This window comes from Cnephaeus nilssonii (assembly GCF_951640355.1).
Source record: "Cnephaeus nilssonii genome assembly, chromosome: 9".
In the NCBI taxonomy this organism is placed as follows: Eukaryota; Metazoa; Chordata; class Mammalia; order Chiroptera; family Vespertilionidae; genus Cnephaeus; species Cnephaeus nilssonii.
This window is the reverse complement of record NC_137080.1, coordinates 73,084,614-73,102,976: the sequence shown is the minus strand read 5'-3', so window position 1 is coordinate 73,102,976 and position 18,363 is coordinate 73,084,614. Positions and strand designations below refer to the sequence as shown.

The window sequence follows — 18,363 nt, the reverse complement described above, 5'->3', positions numbered from 1 at the left end:
CTGCCAATTTTTCAGTCAATTGAAAATTTTTTCAGGAGGTACTTATCTCAGTAAAAATAGAGATTTTTGGAGTTGCTGGTTTCATATACAGTTGTCTAGTTATTTGGCCATAAGGTATCACTCTTTTGCTTGGTAGGAAGGTAACAGGTAGGTAAGCAGCTTTACTATTGGTACATTTTTAGTTCTCTGACTTGGTTAGTTAAGCTAGATCAGTTACTCTTTGTAGCAAAGTGAGCCTTTATACTAATTTTGATATTTAAATATGTCATGGTTTTTAACCTGTAAATTCTCTCCTAAGCATCAGAGTTTTAGCACCAACATTTTAATTACAGCTATGACATATAAAAATACTTATATCATTATAGAGGCATTTTAAAATATTAATCTGTCTTAATACCGTTGGCCCCCTTATCCTTCATCAATTTTATCTTATAATATACTTCACTTTTTAAAAAATTTGCCAAGATACATGGATCCTTTACAGTAATGCTAATTAGAGGAGCCAGGTAGAGGCTCTTTTAGACCTTTTACATTTTTTTTCACAAATATATGTTAATTAATTTACGCCTCATGTTTCAAAGGAGCAAATATAACTTGTCACATAAATGTTGTTTCAGAGAAGAGAAAGGAAACTAACCTTTATTGAGGACCTACTATGTGCCAGCCATCAGGCTAGCTGCCTTTTATATTTGTAGAATTTGAAGATGTTTAAAGAACTTCTTCCACATGTTGTTTAATCCTCTTTGCAACATTATGAGTTAGGATGTGTTAAGTTACCCCATTTTATAGATGAGGAAGCAGAGGTCCAGGAAGGTTAAAAATAAGCTACATGTGGCCACATGTGTTTTTTTCCCATCAGTATCACCAATACAAATACCTGATTTTATGGTATAGAGAGACTCCAGTGTGAATTATTGTCTCTCAATATATCCTGGAAGAATGAAGATAATGAGAGTCTTTCTGTTTCAGTCTGACAACATTTGCAGAATCAACTTGGTAAAGACATCAAATACGAGGGGTTTTTTTTGGTTTTATTTTGTTTTTTAAATAACATCCAGGAAAATGTGGGGTTTTGTTTTGTTTTCAGAAGATAAAAAGACTTGATTTTGGATTCTGGTACTTTAAAAAGTAAGCTGATTATATGTCAATCATAGCCAAGAGAAGTGATCAGCATTATAAGATCCTTAGGATCTTTTGTCTCATAATTTAACAAATAAGCCCCATTTTCTTTTCTTGTGACTGTAGAACGCAATCTCAATGTGATGAGCGCATGCTGAGTTATAGAAGCCATGCAAGCACCACTTTTCATTTACCTTGTATGATGTTGCTTCCCTGCTTGTAATCCATTCTCCTAAGATGAAATGACTATGCTTCTTGTTCTTACTACACTAACCATACATATTTTAAGAGTTTTTTGTTTGGCTTTATTTTCCCAAGTGTTAGATTATTACACCTACCTTAGACAAATTCTTTGATTGAATTTCTAAATTATCATTTTTCACTGTTTCATTGCTTATATAAAAATTTTTGTGGGCTCTTAATGATCTGTTTATATAAAAAACTTGACCATATCTTGTAGCTTAGTGGAAGAACATTAACTTGATTAATGTTAGATTTTCTTTTTAAAGACATTGTTTCATATATTTAATAATTTATCGTTCTTACGTAAATTAAACATCCTCTTTGCAATTTTATGCAAAGTATTAACTTACCTAGAATATTTTTTTCTGGGGTAATGCAAAAATGAATTTGAGCATAGGCTGTTTGTTATATTAGTGAATTCAAGTTGAGAACACAGTTTACTGTGGTTTAAGAAAATTCTTCTTGAATCTGAATACTCTCCTTGGACTTTCTGGTTTATGGGCCTAGGACATTGTTGTATCTACTTTCTTTGGGAATGAATGGGATTAGATATTAAGCATAGTTGGTATCTATAGAATCATATCAATTACATAGATTTTAAAAGCCTTATTAAAAATTGAATATAAAAGTTCACTCATGCTGTGAAAGTATAGATGATTGAAGTAGCATCAAGCTCTATGGAATAGGCATTATATAAAACAATGATTGAACTTCATTCTAAAAGTCTGCCTGTTGCTTCCTCAGCCTGTTAATGAAATTATATGTTGTTGCTTTGGACACCATCTCTAAAATCTATATGATGTAATTCTCTTCAAAGTTCTGACTAGCGCCGCTGGTATAGTGGTATCATGCAAGATTCCCAAAATTCTGAAAATAGAATGAAATTCTCTACTACTGGTAGAGCTGATTGAGGAAAGGAAATCGTTTTTAATTTTTGCAAACTAGTATCAAGCTAAGCCTAGTATCAAGCGTTCAGAATGTCAGCAAAGCATTCAGAATGTCAGAATACCACCAGGACCAGGGCTATCTAAAGACACATTTAGTGGTGTGTTAACTATTCAAAAGAGACACTATACAGTTTAAAAACAAATTTTACACAGCCCTACATTTCAATTTAAAAAAATGAGTGAGTGTCTAGAGGGGGGTTAAATGCTTTATAGACGAGAGAAATAAACACATGCTAGAACCAACTGATTCATCTTCCTCCTCCTCATTTTCTTCATCTTCCTCTTCTTTTTCTTGCTTTTTTCATTCAGGTTTTCCTTTAGCTCTGAATGCAGCAATATCCTTTCCATGTTTCAGCTTAGCCACCTTTGTTTTGGTCAGGCTACTTGTCACCTGAGCAGTGTTACTTCACACCTCCCAGCTTCTCCTTTTGTTTTGGGGTAATAAAACAAGAGAAAGGCCAAAGGAGGCCTCTTAGGGGCTTTGGGATCTTTGAATTTCTTTTTGGTTTCCCTTTAGGAGGGATATGAGTTTTCATTTCTCTTTTATAATGGGCCTGTCCACCTTTTGCCATGTCTTCAAAGTTTCCTTTCTCTTTAGCAGACATGGTCCTCCACCTCTCTGAGCACTTCTTAGAAAACTCTGAGAAGTTGATGGAAGCATCTGGGTGCTGCTGCTTGTGCTCCTCTAGGCAGGTTTGCACAAAGAAAGCTGATGACATTTTGCCTCTCGGCTTCCTAGGAGCCCCTTGACCCATGTCTAGTTCCTTTCCCTCAGTGAGCACAGTCTCTCAGTGCCCATCCTGCTCACACTTGACCCAGCGCTGTCTCTGTGGAGCTCACGTCCTGCAATGGCTGCAATGATGAATTGTTTAGACCAGTTAAGACATTCTGCTTTTGACTGGTCTTGACTTTGAATTACAATAAGAGAAAGCTTGAGTATTTTATCTTTGTACCTAATGTTTTAAACTTAATTTGTTATTCTTCAAGTTGTAACTGTAATGTTTTATTTCCCTGAAACATTGCTTGAAATAGTTGAAGTATCAGATGCATATAACAGAATGTAGAAAAAGCAATAGTATTTTTGCTGGAATGGCAAAAGATAACTTGTAATAACAAGTTTTTGCAGCAAAGGAATATAAGGGATATGCCGTGATTTTTATTTATAAACAATTATAAGTCTTTAACTTTTAAATGTATATTTTAAGTTTTTAAATATTCCAGAGAAGCAAATATGTCCATTTGACTTGTATTTAGGTATTTAAACTCTGATTCCATCATTCTGAGCTATATACAGGGTAGGGCAAAAGTTGGTTTACAGTTGTTCATATGGAAAATAATTAATTAATAATACAAGAATAAATTGTTTTGCATACTCACAACTATAAACTTACTTTTCTCTCTCTCTCTCTCTCTCTCTCTCTCTCTCTCTGTGTGTGTGTGTGTGTGTGAATGTAGTTAAAGTAAAAAGCCAAAAAGCCAAATATTAGGTCATTGATACAGTATGGTTCAAATTTGAAGTGGCTTTGGCAATACCTGGTCAGTCATGTCATCTTCATAAAGCCTTAGCTCTCATTATAAAAGCATATAAGACATGAGTTGAATAAGTTTGTCCCATGCAGAGGCATTGTTAATTCTCTGGTCTCTATAGAGATGAATACATATGATTTTCAAAATATAGGAGAATTTTATATGGCACCAAGGTTGTAAGATGATTTCATGCAAGTGAAACTTTGGAGTTTACTAGCGTCTTATAATTTAGTTTTTTTAAATACTAGAATTTTCTATTCAATAGTTATGTTAAAAGAACTTTTCAAATAATTCTTTGACTATAGAACTAAAATTGAATTGCCTATTTCATTAGTTTTATTTTATTCTTGATTTATGTAATGTAATTTGATAATCATTTAAAAAAAAATTAACAACAACAAAAACAAACCTAAAAGGAAATTGGTATTCTAATGGATGGTAATTAGTAAGCTTGAGTATGGGAGAAGTCATTGATAAATGTTGTTTGAGAATACATAAATTATGGCATAGTAACTTCTTCAGAAATTCATTTGCATTTATTGATTCTGCCTTATAGACTGTGACAGTGATGACAACCTGGGTATAAAAAGTACTCCAATGGAAGAAGATTTCAGATCCACAGAAGGTAACCTAATGGAATAATTAATCCTTTCCCTTCTTGAGTGTATCTTGTCTGTTTTTTTGCCCCCTCTCACCTGTTCATCCCCCCTACTCCCTCTCACCCCTTAGTTGAAAAATAGTTATCTCCTCATTCAAAGGATAGTTTGCATTTTCTCATGTAAGTTGATTTAGGTATAATACTAATTTAGTAGGCAAGAACAAGATCAGCCAATTATGGCCCTTGGACCAAAGCCAGTTCACTACCTAGTCTGTAAATAGTTTTATTAGAACACACTCCTGTTAAATATTGACTGTGTTGTGGCTATTACATTGCAAGAGCAAGGTTGAGTAGTTGTGACACAAATAGTATAGACTATCCCCCACCCCTGCCCTAGCCTAAAATAATTATCTTCTGACCCTTTGCAGAAAAAGTTTGCTAATCCCTGGGTTTAGAGAAAATTTTGATTTCCTAATTTTTACTTTGAGTAGATTAAAAGTTTTATTAAAAGCTTTGCAGTACAACTATGAAAGCAAACTCTTATGTCTAAATATTAATGGGCTGTTTCTATAATTAATGGGCTGTGTCTAAATATTAATGGGCTATAATTAAAAATTTTCCCTCTTTTCAAAGAAAAATCTACATATTTCCTTTCATAGGTTAAAGAGAACTTTACAACAAATAATTTACTGGCCATACCACTATTTGGCTATGCCATATGCCCATTTTTTTTACTTTGGCTTTTCCATCATATACTGATTTTAAATAATCACGGGAAGAAATGAAACTACGGATTTTCGAAAATATTTTAAGCTTCACTCATACCTTACATTGATGTATCTTTGACATAAAGGACAGCAGTAGGAGTGAGAATGTGGAGATTTGAACATATGGAGGGAAATGTAGCTAAACTAACACACACAGTGGCCTGATTTGTTTTCTATGTATTTGCTTGATATCTCATATAATGAGATTAGTTTGACTGAGACCATACTAGAGCTTTGTACTATTAGGAATTTGGGAATCTGAGTCTGGCAGTGGAATTGATTCATCCATTTAATGAAGTAGAAAATGAATCTCTCTCTTACAGCCAGAATTACTGGTTAAACAAAGTAAATCTGCAGCCTAATTGGAAGCAAGCTTTTTGACAAGTTGTTATCCCTATCATGGTCTTTCAAGGACTAGATTAGTGCATAGCAGCCACATAATGATGAGTTAAACAAATGAAAGAACTTTTATGATTTTTAAATAAAAACTGCTAGCTAAGTTGCTTATCAAGGACCTCACAAGATAAACACCATTGAGCATTTACGTAGTTCAGACTTTGCAACCTTTATTTGCCACACACAATCAGTCCCATAGAAAATGCCAGACAAAATTTTAACTTTTAAATAACCACATTTGGGAAGCCTTCACAGTTTTGTGGGCTCCTAGCGAGTCCAGAAAATTCTGAGATGTATAACAACTGAATATGTGTCAGAATTTCTAGCATTATCTATGTAATGTATTATATGGTTTGGAGATTTGGAGAGGTTTTACATTTTGTGATTCCTTAGTTTGGAAAATAGATTATCATTAAAGGATGAAAGAGAAAGTACTTTATATTTTTAAGTAGTTGCCTAAGAAAAATCAAAAGGGTGTTGTTTGTGTGTGTTGTCTTTCATTTCCTTCTGCTATATATATTTTATTACATATAATTATTATATACACTAGAGGCCCAGTGCACGAAATTCGTGCATGGGGGGTGGTCCCCTTAGCCCAACCTGCACCCTCTGCAATCTGGGACATCCCTCTCACAATCCTGGACTGCTGGCTCCTAATCGCTCACCTGCCTGCCTGCCTGGTCACCCCTAACTGCCCCCCCCTGCCGGCCTGGTCGCCCTAACTGCCCCCCGCTGACAGCCAGGTCGCCCCCAACTGCCCCCCTTGCCAGCCTGGTCACCCCTAACTGCCCCCTCTGCCGGCCTGGTCACCCCCAGTTGACCCCCCGCCAGCATAGTCACCCCTCACTGCCACCCCCTGCCAGCCTAATCGCCCCCAACTGCCCCCCGCCGGCCTGGTCATCCCCAACTGCCCCCCTGCCGGCCTGGTCGCCCTGAACTGCCCCACCCCCGCCCGCCGGCCTGGTCATCCCCAACTGCCCCCCTGCTGGCCTGGTTACCCCCAACAGTCCCCCTGCTGGCCTGGTCGCCCAGCCCCAACTGCCCCCCTTCTAGCCTGGTCGCCCCTCATGGCCGCCCTGCCAGCCTGGCGCCCCATGCAGCCTGCTGTTCAGTTGTTTGGTTGTCTCTCACTAATCCCCCTGCCGGCCTGGTCGCCCCACGCAGTCTGCTTACTCAGTCGTTTGGTCATCCCTTGGATCGGCCCTGGGTGGCTGGGCAGCCGACATCTGAGGCTTGCCTGCGCCTCGGGCTGGCCCTGGGCGGCTGGGGGGCTGAGGGGACTGGGTGCTGCCAACTTGTGGCTGTGGGTGCCGCCATCTTTGAGGGTGTGGCAGTCAATTATATTCCCTTCTTATTGGCTGTGGGTGCCGCCATCTTTTTGAGGGTGTGATGGTCCATTAGCATATTTCCTCTTTATTAGATAGGATTATATATTATAACATATATAATCAAAGTGAGAAGCATACAGTGTTCCATGTAAGTTAAGGAATCTGATCTCCTCTGCACTCTCCTCTAATACCCTTACTTTCCTTTCTCCTTTTCACCAAACAGGAACTAGCTCAAATGTTAACTTTTAGGTTGAATCATATATAATTATCATTTGTGTAAGCAATTTTGTATGGTCAATGCCTCTCCTAGATTTTCCATCTTTAGAGAGAGCTAACTCCTGCTTTCTCTAGGCTTCCTCTGTACCATACCATGTGGCTTTAAAAAAATTTTTGCCTGACCATAGCCAGCATGGCTCAGTTGATTAGAGCGTCTCCCCATATACCAAAAGGTTGCAGGTTCAATCCCCGGTTGGCACACATATAGAAGGCAACCAGTAGATGTTCTCTCTCACATTGATGTTTTTCTCTCTCCCTTCCCTCTCTCTAAAAGTAATAAGCGTATCTGTCTCTCTCATCTTCATTGAACTATGAGCTCCTCAAGGGGTAGGATCATGTTTTATTTATCTTTATTTCAACAGCATCTAACACAGTGTTTGGTACTAAATGCTTGGTTATTGAATGAATAAACTTATAACAAACTCAAAGCATGGTAGAGCTGCCAAGACTCATCTCTCTGTAATTGGATAAGGGAAATTAACCCTTTGCACTCGCTTGCTTTTTTCTCGATTCCTGCTACCGATGCTAACTGTGTCGAGTCACACTCGACATCCGAGTGCAAAAGGTTAAGACTGAGGCCATTTGGTTGGGGAGAATTTAGGTGATTTTGTTAACCCTGTACCATGAAAGCAAAGTGATGTTCTAGTCCAGACCTGATAGCAAAACTAAAAAAAGTTAAAATAACTTCTCAAGTCTTTCCTTCCCTTCCTAACACAACACTGTAAAATAAATGCCTGACAAATGGTGGTAGAAGTCAGGATAAATTTGCATGTGGCTTTTTATCTTGGGGAAAGGTAGTTCCCCTATTCCCATCTGCCCCCTGCCATGACTTGTCATATTTTTTGTTTTCTCAATAGACCATTATCAGTCTCTGACTACCCAAGCCCATCATAAAGATCCTATATAACTTTTTTTTGTATACCAGATAGGAAATAGTGTGGTGAAGAGTGCCGATTTTGGATTTGGGCTGCTTGGGTTAAAACTCAGCCCTGCCACTTATAAATTATGCAATATTGGGCAAGTCACTTAACTTCACTGAGTGTCAGTTTCCTCATTTTAAAAAAGGGAATACTGCCCTAGCTGGTTTGATCCAGTGGATAGACCGTAGGCCTGTGGACCAAAGCGCCCCGGGTTTGATTCCAGTCAAGGGTATGTACCTAGGTTTCAGGCTTCTCCCCAACCCGGGCCCTGGTCAGGGTGCATGCAGGAAGCAACCAATTGATGTGTTTCTCTCACATCGATATTTCTGTCTGTCTTTCTCTCTTCTACTCTGTCTGAAAATCAATGGAAAAATATCCTTGGGTGAGGATTAAAAAACCCACACAAAATAAAAAAGGGAATACTGGCATACCCATTTTACTAGAATAACTTGACACATGGTAATGGTTGCTACGGCTATTATTGTGATTTTGATCATTATTATTATTATCATCATTACCAAATCTGAGGTCTGCTCTGTAGATAAGCCTACTTAACAGAGGTATTCTGACTCAAATCACTAAAATAGAAAGAGGACAGCATCATGTGTGTGTTTGCCAGTGCAAAAACATCTTTCTGTAAATGTCAGCAGTCTGCCTTAGAGTTCCTTCAATTAATAACAGTTATTAATATAATCCTATATAATAAAGAGGTAATATGCAAATTGACCCTCACACCCTCACAAGATGGCTGCCTAAGACCAGGCCAGCAGGGGGGTTAGTGAGGGACGACAAAACAACTGAAAAAGCAGGCTGTGTGAGGTGACCAGGCCAGCAGGGGGGTTAGTGAGGGACTACCAAACGACTGAACAGCACGCTGCATGGGGTGACCAGGTTGGCGGGGGGCAGGGGGCAGTTGGGGGCAACCAGGCCAGCAGGGGGGGCAGTTGGGGGCGATTACGCTGGCAGGGGGGCAATGAGGGGTGACTCGGCCAGCAGGGGGGGCAGTTGAGGGCAACCAGGCCAGCATGCAGAGGCAGTGAGGGGTGATCAGGCTGGCAGAGGGGGGCAGTTAGGGGTGACCAGGCAGGCAGGCAGGTGAGCGATTAGGAGCCAGCAGTCCAGGATTGTGAGAGGGATGTCTGATTGCCGGTTTAGGCCCGATCCCCATGATTGGGCCTAAACCAGCAGTCGGACATTCCCCAAGGGGTCCCGGATTGGAGAGGGTGCAAGCTGGGCTGAGGGGGGGACCCCCCCCCCATGCACGAATTTTGTGCACCAGGCCTCTAGTTATTAATATTATAATATAAATAGTAAAACACCATATGTGGCCAGTTTAAAGACCAAAGAAAGGCTAAGAGAGTAGTATGTTCATATTTTAATTCAGTTAATGTTTATGAAAAATTTAATACTTTTGCAACTAACTGCTCTTAATCTTGAAAGTTTGTAAAAGGCAAAACATTCATTTTACATAAAAACTTAGCCCTCTAAACCAGCAATTTTTAACCTTTTTCATCGCTGGCACACATAAAGTAATTACTAAAATTCTGTGACACGCCAAAAAATGTTTTTTGTCAATCTGACCCAAAAAAAGCCGTAATTTTGATTCATTCACACCGGAGGGCTGTTGAGTTGGCTGTTGTCATTTTTTTATTTGACAATCTAAGGGAAAAGAGGTCAGTGCCCCTGACTTAATAGGTATTGCATGTTTTAAATTTTTTGCAACACACTGGTTGAAAATTACTGCTCTAAACATTAAGTCATTTGCCTTCAGATTCACAGATTCAAAATGATTGGGGCATGACTTATATATAGGTCTTCTAATTCCTATTACTGTATTCTCTCTCTCTTTTTTTTTTTTTTTTTGCCATAATTACCTTTCTATCAAAGAGAATGAAATGAAGCCAGAGACAAAGGAGAGAAAGAGAAACATAGACTTAGCCACAGAAAAGAAAAAAAGACATACCAATACTTCCTACAAGTGTCTTTATTTGCTCATATAGCTTCAAGTTACTGTCTATTGTTCTTTTGTTTCAATCTGAAGGATTCCCGTTAGGGTTCTTTTTAGGGCAGGTCTACTAGTAACAAACTCCCTTAGCTTTTGTTTATCTGGGACTGTCTTAATTTCTCCTCCATTCTTCAAGAATAGTGTTGCTGGATATAGACTTTTTTTTTCTTTCAGTACTTTAAATATGTTATCTCACTGACTTTTGGCCTCCATGGTGTTTGGTGAGAAGAGCTATTAATCTTACTAGTATTGAGGATGTCTTATATGTAAGAAATTGCTTCTCTCTTGCTGCTTTTAATTTTAACTTTTGACAGTTTGACTGTAATGTTGTCTCAGTGTGGATCTCCAAGTTTCTTCTGCTTGGAGTTTGTTGAGCTTCTTGGATATATAGATTTATATTGTTCATCAAATTTTGATATTTTTCCCCTGCTTAAATTTGTTAAACTCCTGTAATGAATTTTTCATTTTAGTTGTACTTTTTAGCTTCAGAATATCAGTAGAGAGAAATTATGAAATAATTATGAAATAAAATTTTTTTAATACTTTGTTTTCCTGGTTTCCTTTGTCCATGGCTTACTTTATTGCTTAGAACATATTTAAGTTTGTTGGCTTAAAGTCTTTGGCTAGTAACTTCAATGTCTAGGCTTCTTCAGGGGCAGTTTAACTCAGTTTTTCCCTCTTTAAATAGGACATACTTTCCTGTTTCTTTGTATTCTTTGTGTTTTTGTTGTTGTTGAAAACTAGGTATGCAAATATTATAATGTAGTACCTCTGGAAATCTGATTCTAGAGTTTGCTGTTCTTGATTATTGAAGGTTACAATTTTCCCAACCATTTTTGCAAAAACAATATTCTTTGTCATGTCTGGTCGCTGAAGCCTCTGTTCCTTTAGCATGTGTTCAGCTAGTATTTTGACAGAGATTTCCCTGAATACCAGGAACTGGAAAAAAACTCTCTCCCGGTCTTTACAGATTGGCACGGTAGTGGGGCCCTTCACTGAGCATACAGATCATCCTGTGGTGAAAGCTTAGGGTCTCCTGAGCATGCACCCTGTCGTGGGCATGTGCCTGGCTTCATAAATTCCTCAGTACACATAAGTGCTTTTGAATGCCCTAATTTCTTGAAGAAATTTTCTTAACGGCTTTTCCTAGTAGGTATTAGGCAGTCTCAACCATAATCTTTTGCCCCAGTCTGAGTTTTTGTTAACCTTACAATGTTGTTGTGCAATGCCTGCTGCTTTTCTATCCTGAGTGGGTTCTGAGCTAGACAAAATAGAGATGAATGCCTTATGTCATTCCTTCAGATAGCCCCCAGACAGATTAGAATACAAACACAATAATTTGTGAGTAAATTCTACTGTGCTCCATCTGGAACCAAGGACTAGGGTCCCAAACAAGGAGGGAGTGGGGAAAAGGTAAGTAAAAATGCCAATATTTGCTGCATTGCTGTGAACCTTTAAGTGTTTTTCCAGACGTTTGACAAAGTTGTTTCTGGTGGTTTCTGCTTGCGTTTCAATGTTTCTGTGCAGGGATGGATTTTTGCAGCTGCCATTTTGTTGAATTTACTCCAAGACTGATTTTCTCTCTTCTTTAAAAGTTTTATAGAATTCACTGGTGCAACTATCTTGGCTGGAGTTTATTTCTAGGAATTTTTTTCCTTCCTTTTAAATAATTTTATTGATTTTAAAGAGGAAGAGAGAGATAGAAACATCAATGATGAGAGGGAATCATTGATCAGCTGTCTCCTGCACGCCCCACACTGGGGACTGAGCCCACAACCCTGGCATGTGCCCTGACCAGGAATCGAACTACGACCTCCTGGTTCACAGGTTGATGCTCAACCAGTAAGCCATGCCATCTGGGCAATTTCTAGGAATTCTTTTGATAATAAATTTACTTTCTTTTGTGTGTGTGTGTGTGTGTGTGTGTGTGTGTGTGTGTGTGTGTATAATAGACAAATGTAATATTTGGATTTTGTTTCATTCTGTGTCAGTTTTGTAGAATAGTTTTTCAAGAAATTTTTGCCATATTACCTAAATTGTCAAATGTACAAATGTAAAGTTGTTCATAACATTCTATTATTACATTTTATTTCTGTAGGATATTTTATATGAATATTTATGTGATATTCCAGTGATATTCAGATTAGATGTTCCAGCTGGTTTTATTTTTCTTCAGCCTAAAGAACTTCCTTTCATTTTATGTGATGCAGTTTTGCTAGTAATGAATATTCAGATTTCATTTGTATGAAAACATATTTATTTTTCCTTTAAGCTTGACATTTTCTCTGGCTTTAGGATTCAGGTTGACTAATACTTTTCTCTTGAGCACTTTAAAGACGTCATTCCATTGTCTTCTGGCCTTCATTGTTTTTTATGATAAATCACTCTAATTTGCATTATTATTCCTCTATCTGTAGTGTGTCTTTTTTTCTTTTTTCCTTTTGCTGCTTTCAATATTTCCTCTTTGTCCTGGGATTTTAGCAGTTTTTAAAAGTGTCTCTAGATGGAGTTGTCTATTTATCCTGCTTGGGGTTTTCTTAGCGCCTTGTATCTGTAAGTTTATAGGATCCCCCTGGTTTTAGAAATTTCCAGTTATCATTTCTTTACAATTTTGCCTCGCTTTCTGTCTCCTTTTCTTTTGGAACTCCAATTACACACGTGTTAGTCAGCTTAAATACACACTTATTCATTTTATTCCAACCTTTTTTCTTTTCTTTATTTTCAGTAATTTCAACCTTCCCATCTTATTGACCCTTTTTTCTGCTGCATCTAATGTTAAACCCACCTACTGAATTTTCCATTTCAAATATTATATTTCTCAGTTCTGAAAGTTCTAGTTAGTTCTGTGTTTTTTTCTCAGAGTTTTCATTACTCTATTGAGATTTCCTATCCATTTATCCTTAAGTTCGTGAAAATAAAACTTTGCTAATATCCTTTTCTGCTAATCCCAACATCTTAATTATCTTAGAGATTAGTTCTATTTACTGTGTTCATCATATTAGAAAACAAGGCATAGTCTATATTTTTTTTATGTTTGGATGTCTTCAATTAACATTGTTTTACAGATTCATCCAGATGTTAGCATGTAGTTTTGGTTTGTTCATTTCCAATACCTGTATATTCTATTTTATGCATATATCACAATTTATTTATTACTTATAGTCATTTGGTTTGAACTTTTCAGTAATTCTTAAATGAACATTCTTGTACATGTCTCTTGGTGTACGTGTGTCCACATTTCTGGTAATATACTAGTATACCTAGAGGTTGCTTATGTTCAACTTTGGTAGGTAATGCCAAATAGTTTTTCTAAAGTAATTGTTCTAATTTCTTTTCTTATAGTAGTGTATATGAATTCTCATCGATCTAAGGCAGTGATGGCGAACCTATGACACGCGTGTCAGCACTGACACACGTAGCCATTTCTGATGACACGCGGCCGCTGAGGCGGCCGCATGCCGAGGATGAAACATTTGCTGCTCCTGAGGATGAAACATTTGCGAAATAATGTTTTTTCCTCAAAGTGACACATTACCCGAGTTATGCTCAGTTTTTTGGCGAAGTTTGACACACCAAGCTCAAAAGGTTGCCCATCACTGATCTAAGGTTTCACTAATCATTGAAATAAGTTAGTCTTTTTAATTTTAGTTAGTGATGGGTTTGTAGTGGTATTTCTTTGTGGTTTTAATTTCTATTTTTTTCTGCTGAGTAATATTTCACGACCATTTTGAAACAATGTTTTGTCAATGCCTCTTCAAAATTTTTGACAGTTTTCTTTTAGTTATCTTTTGGTTGCTTTTTCTGGGTTAAAAATCTTTCAGTTCTTTCTGGGTACACAAGTTTCATGTATTGCATCTATTTTCTCCCACTCTATAGTTTGCCTTTTTACTCATTTAATGGTGTCTTTTGATGAATAAAAGTAATTTTAATATATAAAATACATTCCAAATTACTATTCTTTTCCATAATGTTTTTTGATACACCATTTATTAAATTAAAATGACCATCTTTTCCCACTATTCTGTAGTGCCATCTTTATTATAAATCAAGTTTCCATATATTTATGTAAACTGTTTCTGAGATGTCTATGCTGTTCCTTTCCTTTAGTCTACTCATCTATTCTTGCACTAGTGCCACACTCTTAATTACTCTAACTTCATAGTGAGTTTTCATATCTTTATAAACCTTGTCATTTCAATTCTCCTTTGCTAAGAGCCTCTTGGCTTTTCTTTGTACTCCTTCATCTCTCACAATTCATCTGAGGGCAACTCACTGACCTGGAACCTAGGTTTAACTTAAACACAGTATATACCAGCTTATAGTATTTTAAACTACAGGCAACATAACACCAGTGTCCCAGCTTAGGAAGGTACGTATAGCTGCATCCTAAAGGGATCACTGGTCCTATGAACCAAGTAGTCTTTGAGAGGCAATCTACTGGATGGGATGAGATAAATCTGGTGTGAGAGGCTAGAGAAGGCTAAAAAACTGACACCTAATTCCACCCTTCTGGGCGTTAGCATCATACTCACGGAGGAAATGGAGAGACCTGTGAACCCCAAAATGTCTCTTGTTCACTTCTATATTTCTGTGCCTGATATACAGTGGGCATTTAATATTTGTTAAATGAATGCATATGTGTATCTATATATATATAAAAGGCTAATATGCAGATTGTCCCCTCGGGAGTTCGACTGGGAGACCAGGAGTTCAATCACTTGCTATGATGTGCGCTGACCACCAGGGGGCGTCACGGAACGAAGGAAGGCCCTGGCCGGCAGCCGGAAGGCCCTGATCACCGGCCAGGCCTAGGGACCCTACCCGTGCATGAGTTTTGTGTACCAGGCCTCTAGTACAATATAGGCTTCACAGGAGACATATATATAGCCATGAGTTTCACTCTTTGCCTTAGAGATTAGGAAGCTTAAAACAAATTTTAATAGCCTGTGAGATTTTACCATTTCATGGTTTTGCCTATTTCTATTTTGTCATATATGCATTACATCAAGTCGTCTTGGAAATAAGTGCATGGATTTTTTTAATGTTGAATTTAATGACTACCTATCAGTGATTCTAGAAATTTGTTAACTGTCTACATTCCTAAATGGAAAAAACTTGCAAGTTCCTTAGCACATTAAGTTCATATATGTTATAACTCAGTTTGAGGTTATATCCAGGTTCTGATTTTCTGAAATATTCAAATTTTATGGAGAAACTTCCAAGTTGTTATAAGTTTCTCCATTTTGATTTTCATTTACATCTTTAAAAGACAGATGTAGTTGATAGGACTTACATAAAGTACATGTTTATTAGTTTCCTGCCCTAAATATTAAAATTCTCTGTTTTTTAATGCAGATGTAGAATTAGAAGAAGCTATTAGAAGAAGCCTTGAGGAAATGTAATTAAAGAGCATCAAGTAGCCTTGAAGATACTCAGGATAATGAATTCTTGAATTTGTTTTCTAAAGAAGGCCAGCAATCTACTAACTAGTACAGATGTATTTGGAACACTGCTTTTTTTGCTTTCTCATGTTCAAAATTTTATATTTGCTTTGTATTTTTGTGCTCTTTTTTAAAAATGTAGAGGAATAAAATACATGTTAATACAAATATATAAACCATGTATTCTATTAGAGGTATGACAGTTCCCCAGTTACCTTGGAATTCCTATATTTAGGTTAAAAGAATTGAAAAATAGAAAAGCTCTTGACTATTGTTTATATGTTTCCCAAATAGCATTATTTCTTTACTTGTAAAGTACAGGTGATTCTAGTTTTTTGGGTTTTTTTAGGAGTGAAAATGAAAATAAATAAAGCTGCCATAGATTAGTTTTTCTGTAAATTCTACTTCTCATGTGGCACTAATCTATGTATATAATTACCTTTGATTTCTCTGCTTATGATTATTAGAAGACAGTAATAGAAACTAATTGTGGAAATAGTTTAAAAGTGTTACCAGCACTGTTCTTTGTGGATTTCACTCAAAGGTGTAATTCCTGCTTTAATTAGAGCAGCACATTGCTGGAATAAAAAGAACACCCTAATTTCTTTGAAATAATTAAAAAGAAACCTTTTCTATTCCTTTTACTTGCTTAGACTTTTATGTGACTTGCATTACCTACTGTTTAAAGGGAATGTTGTCAAAATACTTGCATAGAATTAAACTTATTTTTAATAATATTAGTCTTTTTTATATATTTGTGTAAACATAATCTTAAAAAAATAATGTTCCAGGTCTACTCAGGAATAATCTTCCTTAACCCTTTAAAAATTTTATTTCATATGTAAGTATCTTCATTTTGTTATTCATTGAATTGTTTTTCAGTTTCCTGCATTTGGTATTACATATTTAATTTTTAAATGTTGAGGCCCCCCATTGTGAATAATTAAAATATTACATAATTAGACTAAGAAGGGCAGTCGTACTGTCTTTATGTATATGCTTCATGTCATTTGACCAGAAATGTTATCCCAAAATTTTTGAGTAGTAATTGCTTACCAAATTGAAAATTTTCTATAATTTTTTTAAAGAAAAAAAATCATGGCTAGAATTTTGTTCTTTTTCAGCAGTTACATATTTTAGTGTGAAATCACATTGCTATATTTTTTATTACAGCATAGTCTTTTTACAGTATAGTCTTTTCAACCCACATTGGAAATCAATTTATGTTTTTATTTTTTAAGATATCAGGTCTAGCCCAGCCGGCATGGCTCAGTGTGTGGGCATCGACCCATGAACCAGGAGGTCGCTGGTTCAATTCCCAAGCAGGACACATGCCTGGGTGTGGGCTGGATCTCCAGTATGGGGTTTACAGGAGGCAGCTGATCCATGATTCTCTCTCATCATTGATGTTTCTCTCTCTCTTCTTCTCCCTTCCTCTCTGAAATCAATAAAAATATATTTAAAAAATATATATATCAGGTCTATTCTACCTATTTGTATATATATATTTTAAGTAGACATCATAGCTTGAGAGTCTACCAGTCATTTTTCCAAAATGACTACATTGTGCTTTTAATTTGTATGTTGAAGTGGTCAAGTAAGGCCTTAGGAGGTAGTCCCCGAGCCAGACCTTAGACACCTGCAGGAGCTTGCACAGTAGTGAGAAGCATACAGGACATTCCGGAAAGGAGTGTGGCTAAACAGATGTGGGGAAGAGGAAGAAACAATGCCTCTGTGCCAGAGCTGCCACACCCAGTGTGAGGTACACTGATGCTCTATTAAGCAGCTTTTCATCGTGACCCTTAAAAAGGTAATTGAATTGTTTAATGTTTTAGTTGTCACTGATTGTCTTTCTACCTGTTAAGCAATTTAAAATAATTTTAAAATTTTTTATTATTTGAATTTAATTTAGCTACAAAGTGGGGGAAGATTTAATCAATGGATAACATTACAGAAAATTATGGATAAACTAAATTACCAAAGTAAACATTTCTAACATTCAAAAAGATGCTTATCTTTTTGTTTTATTCATTTATTCATTCATTCACCCACAGAATACTTATTATTTGCCATGTGCCAGAGACTGACTGTTCTAAGCACTTGAGATTTATCAGTGAGCAAAACAAAGCCCACTCTGTGGAGCACACATTGGAGGAGAGGAGGTTGGATAGAGTGTTAGATAAGCAAGTATATCCAATGGTGATAAGTGTAATGAAGGAATATAGGAAAGGGAAAGATAGTGTGGGGGTGGGAGGTTTATTTTTAGTGGGTTGGTCTGGAAGGATCCTGACCATATGAACTTGAACAAAGACCTGAAGAAGTGGATGGAGTGAGCCATGGAAATATGTGCCAGATGGAGGGTGAAAAGGTCTAAAAGTCAGCTTGATATATCCATGGAAAAGCAGGAAGGCTATTATGAGCTAGGAGAGCAATAGAGGAAGTTCCTGAGGCCTTTTTAAAAGATCTTGGTTTTGACTCAAATGAGGAGCCATTGAAGGTTTTGGAGAATAAGTTGTGTGATCTGCCTTATTTAGAAGGATTACTGAAGGTGATGCAGTGAGAACATACCTGAGAGGCAAGAGTAGAAGGAGGGCATGCATATAAGCATAACCAATGGACACAAGACACTGGGGGATAAAGGCATGTATGGGAGTGGGATGGGGGTGGGGGGCAATGGGGGATATGAACACATGGAATACCTTAATCAATAAAAAAAATTGGGGAAAAAAAAAAAAGAGTAGAAGGAGGTACTGTCTGGAGGAAGACCAGACTGGAGGTGCTGCTGCAGTATCATCC

At 37.1% G+C, this 18,363-nt stretch overlaps 1 protein-coding gene across 1 annotated transcript in view; it reads left to right on the top strand.

The window, feature by feature from the left end:
* The window catches only part of ZNF451 (zinc finger protein 451), a 96,525-nt gene that overhangs the window by 65,425 nt on the left and 12,737 nt on the right, over positions 1–18,363 (top strand). Inside the window, exons 14-15 of the mRNA XM_079780762.1 lie at positions 4,393–4,461; positions 15,482–17,377. Coding sequence (XP_079636888.1) covers positions 4,393–4,461; positions 15,482–15,528 — 116 coding nt within the window. The 3' untranslated portion in view covers positions 15,529–17,377. The remainder of the gene's footprint in view (positions 1–4,392; positions 4,462–15,481; positions 17,378–18,363) is intronic.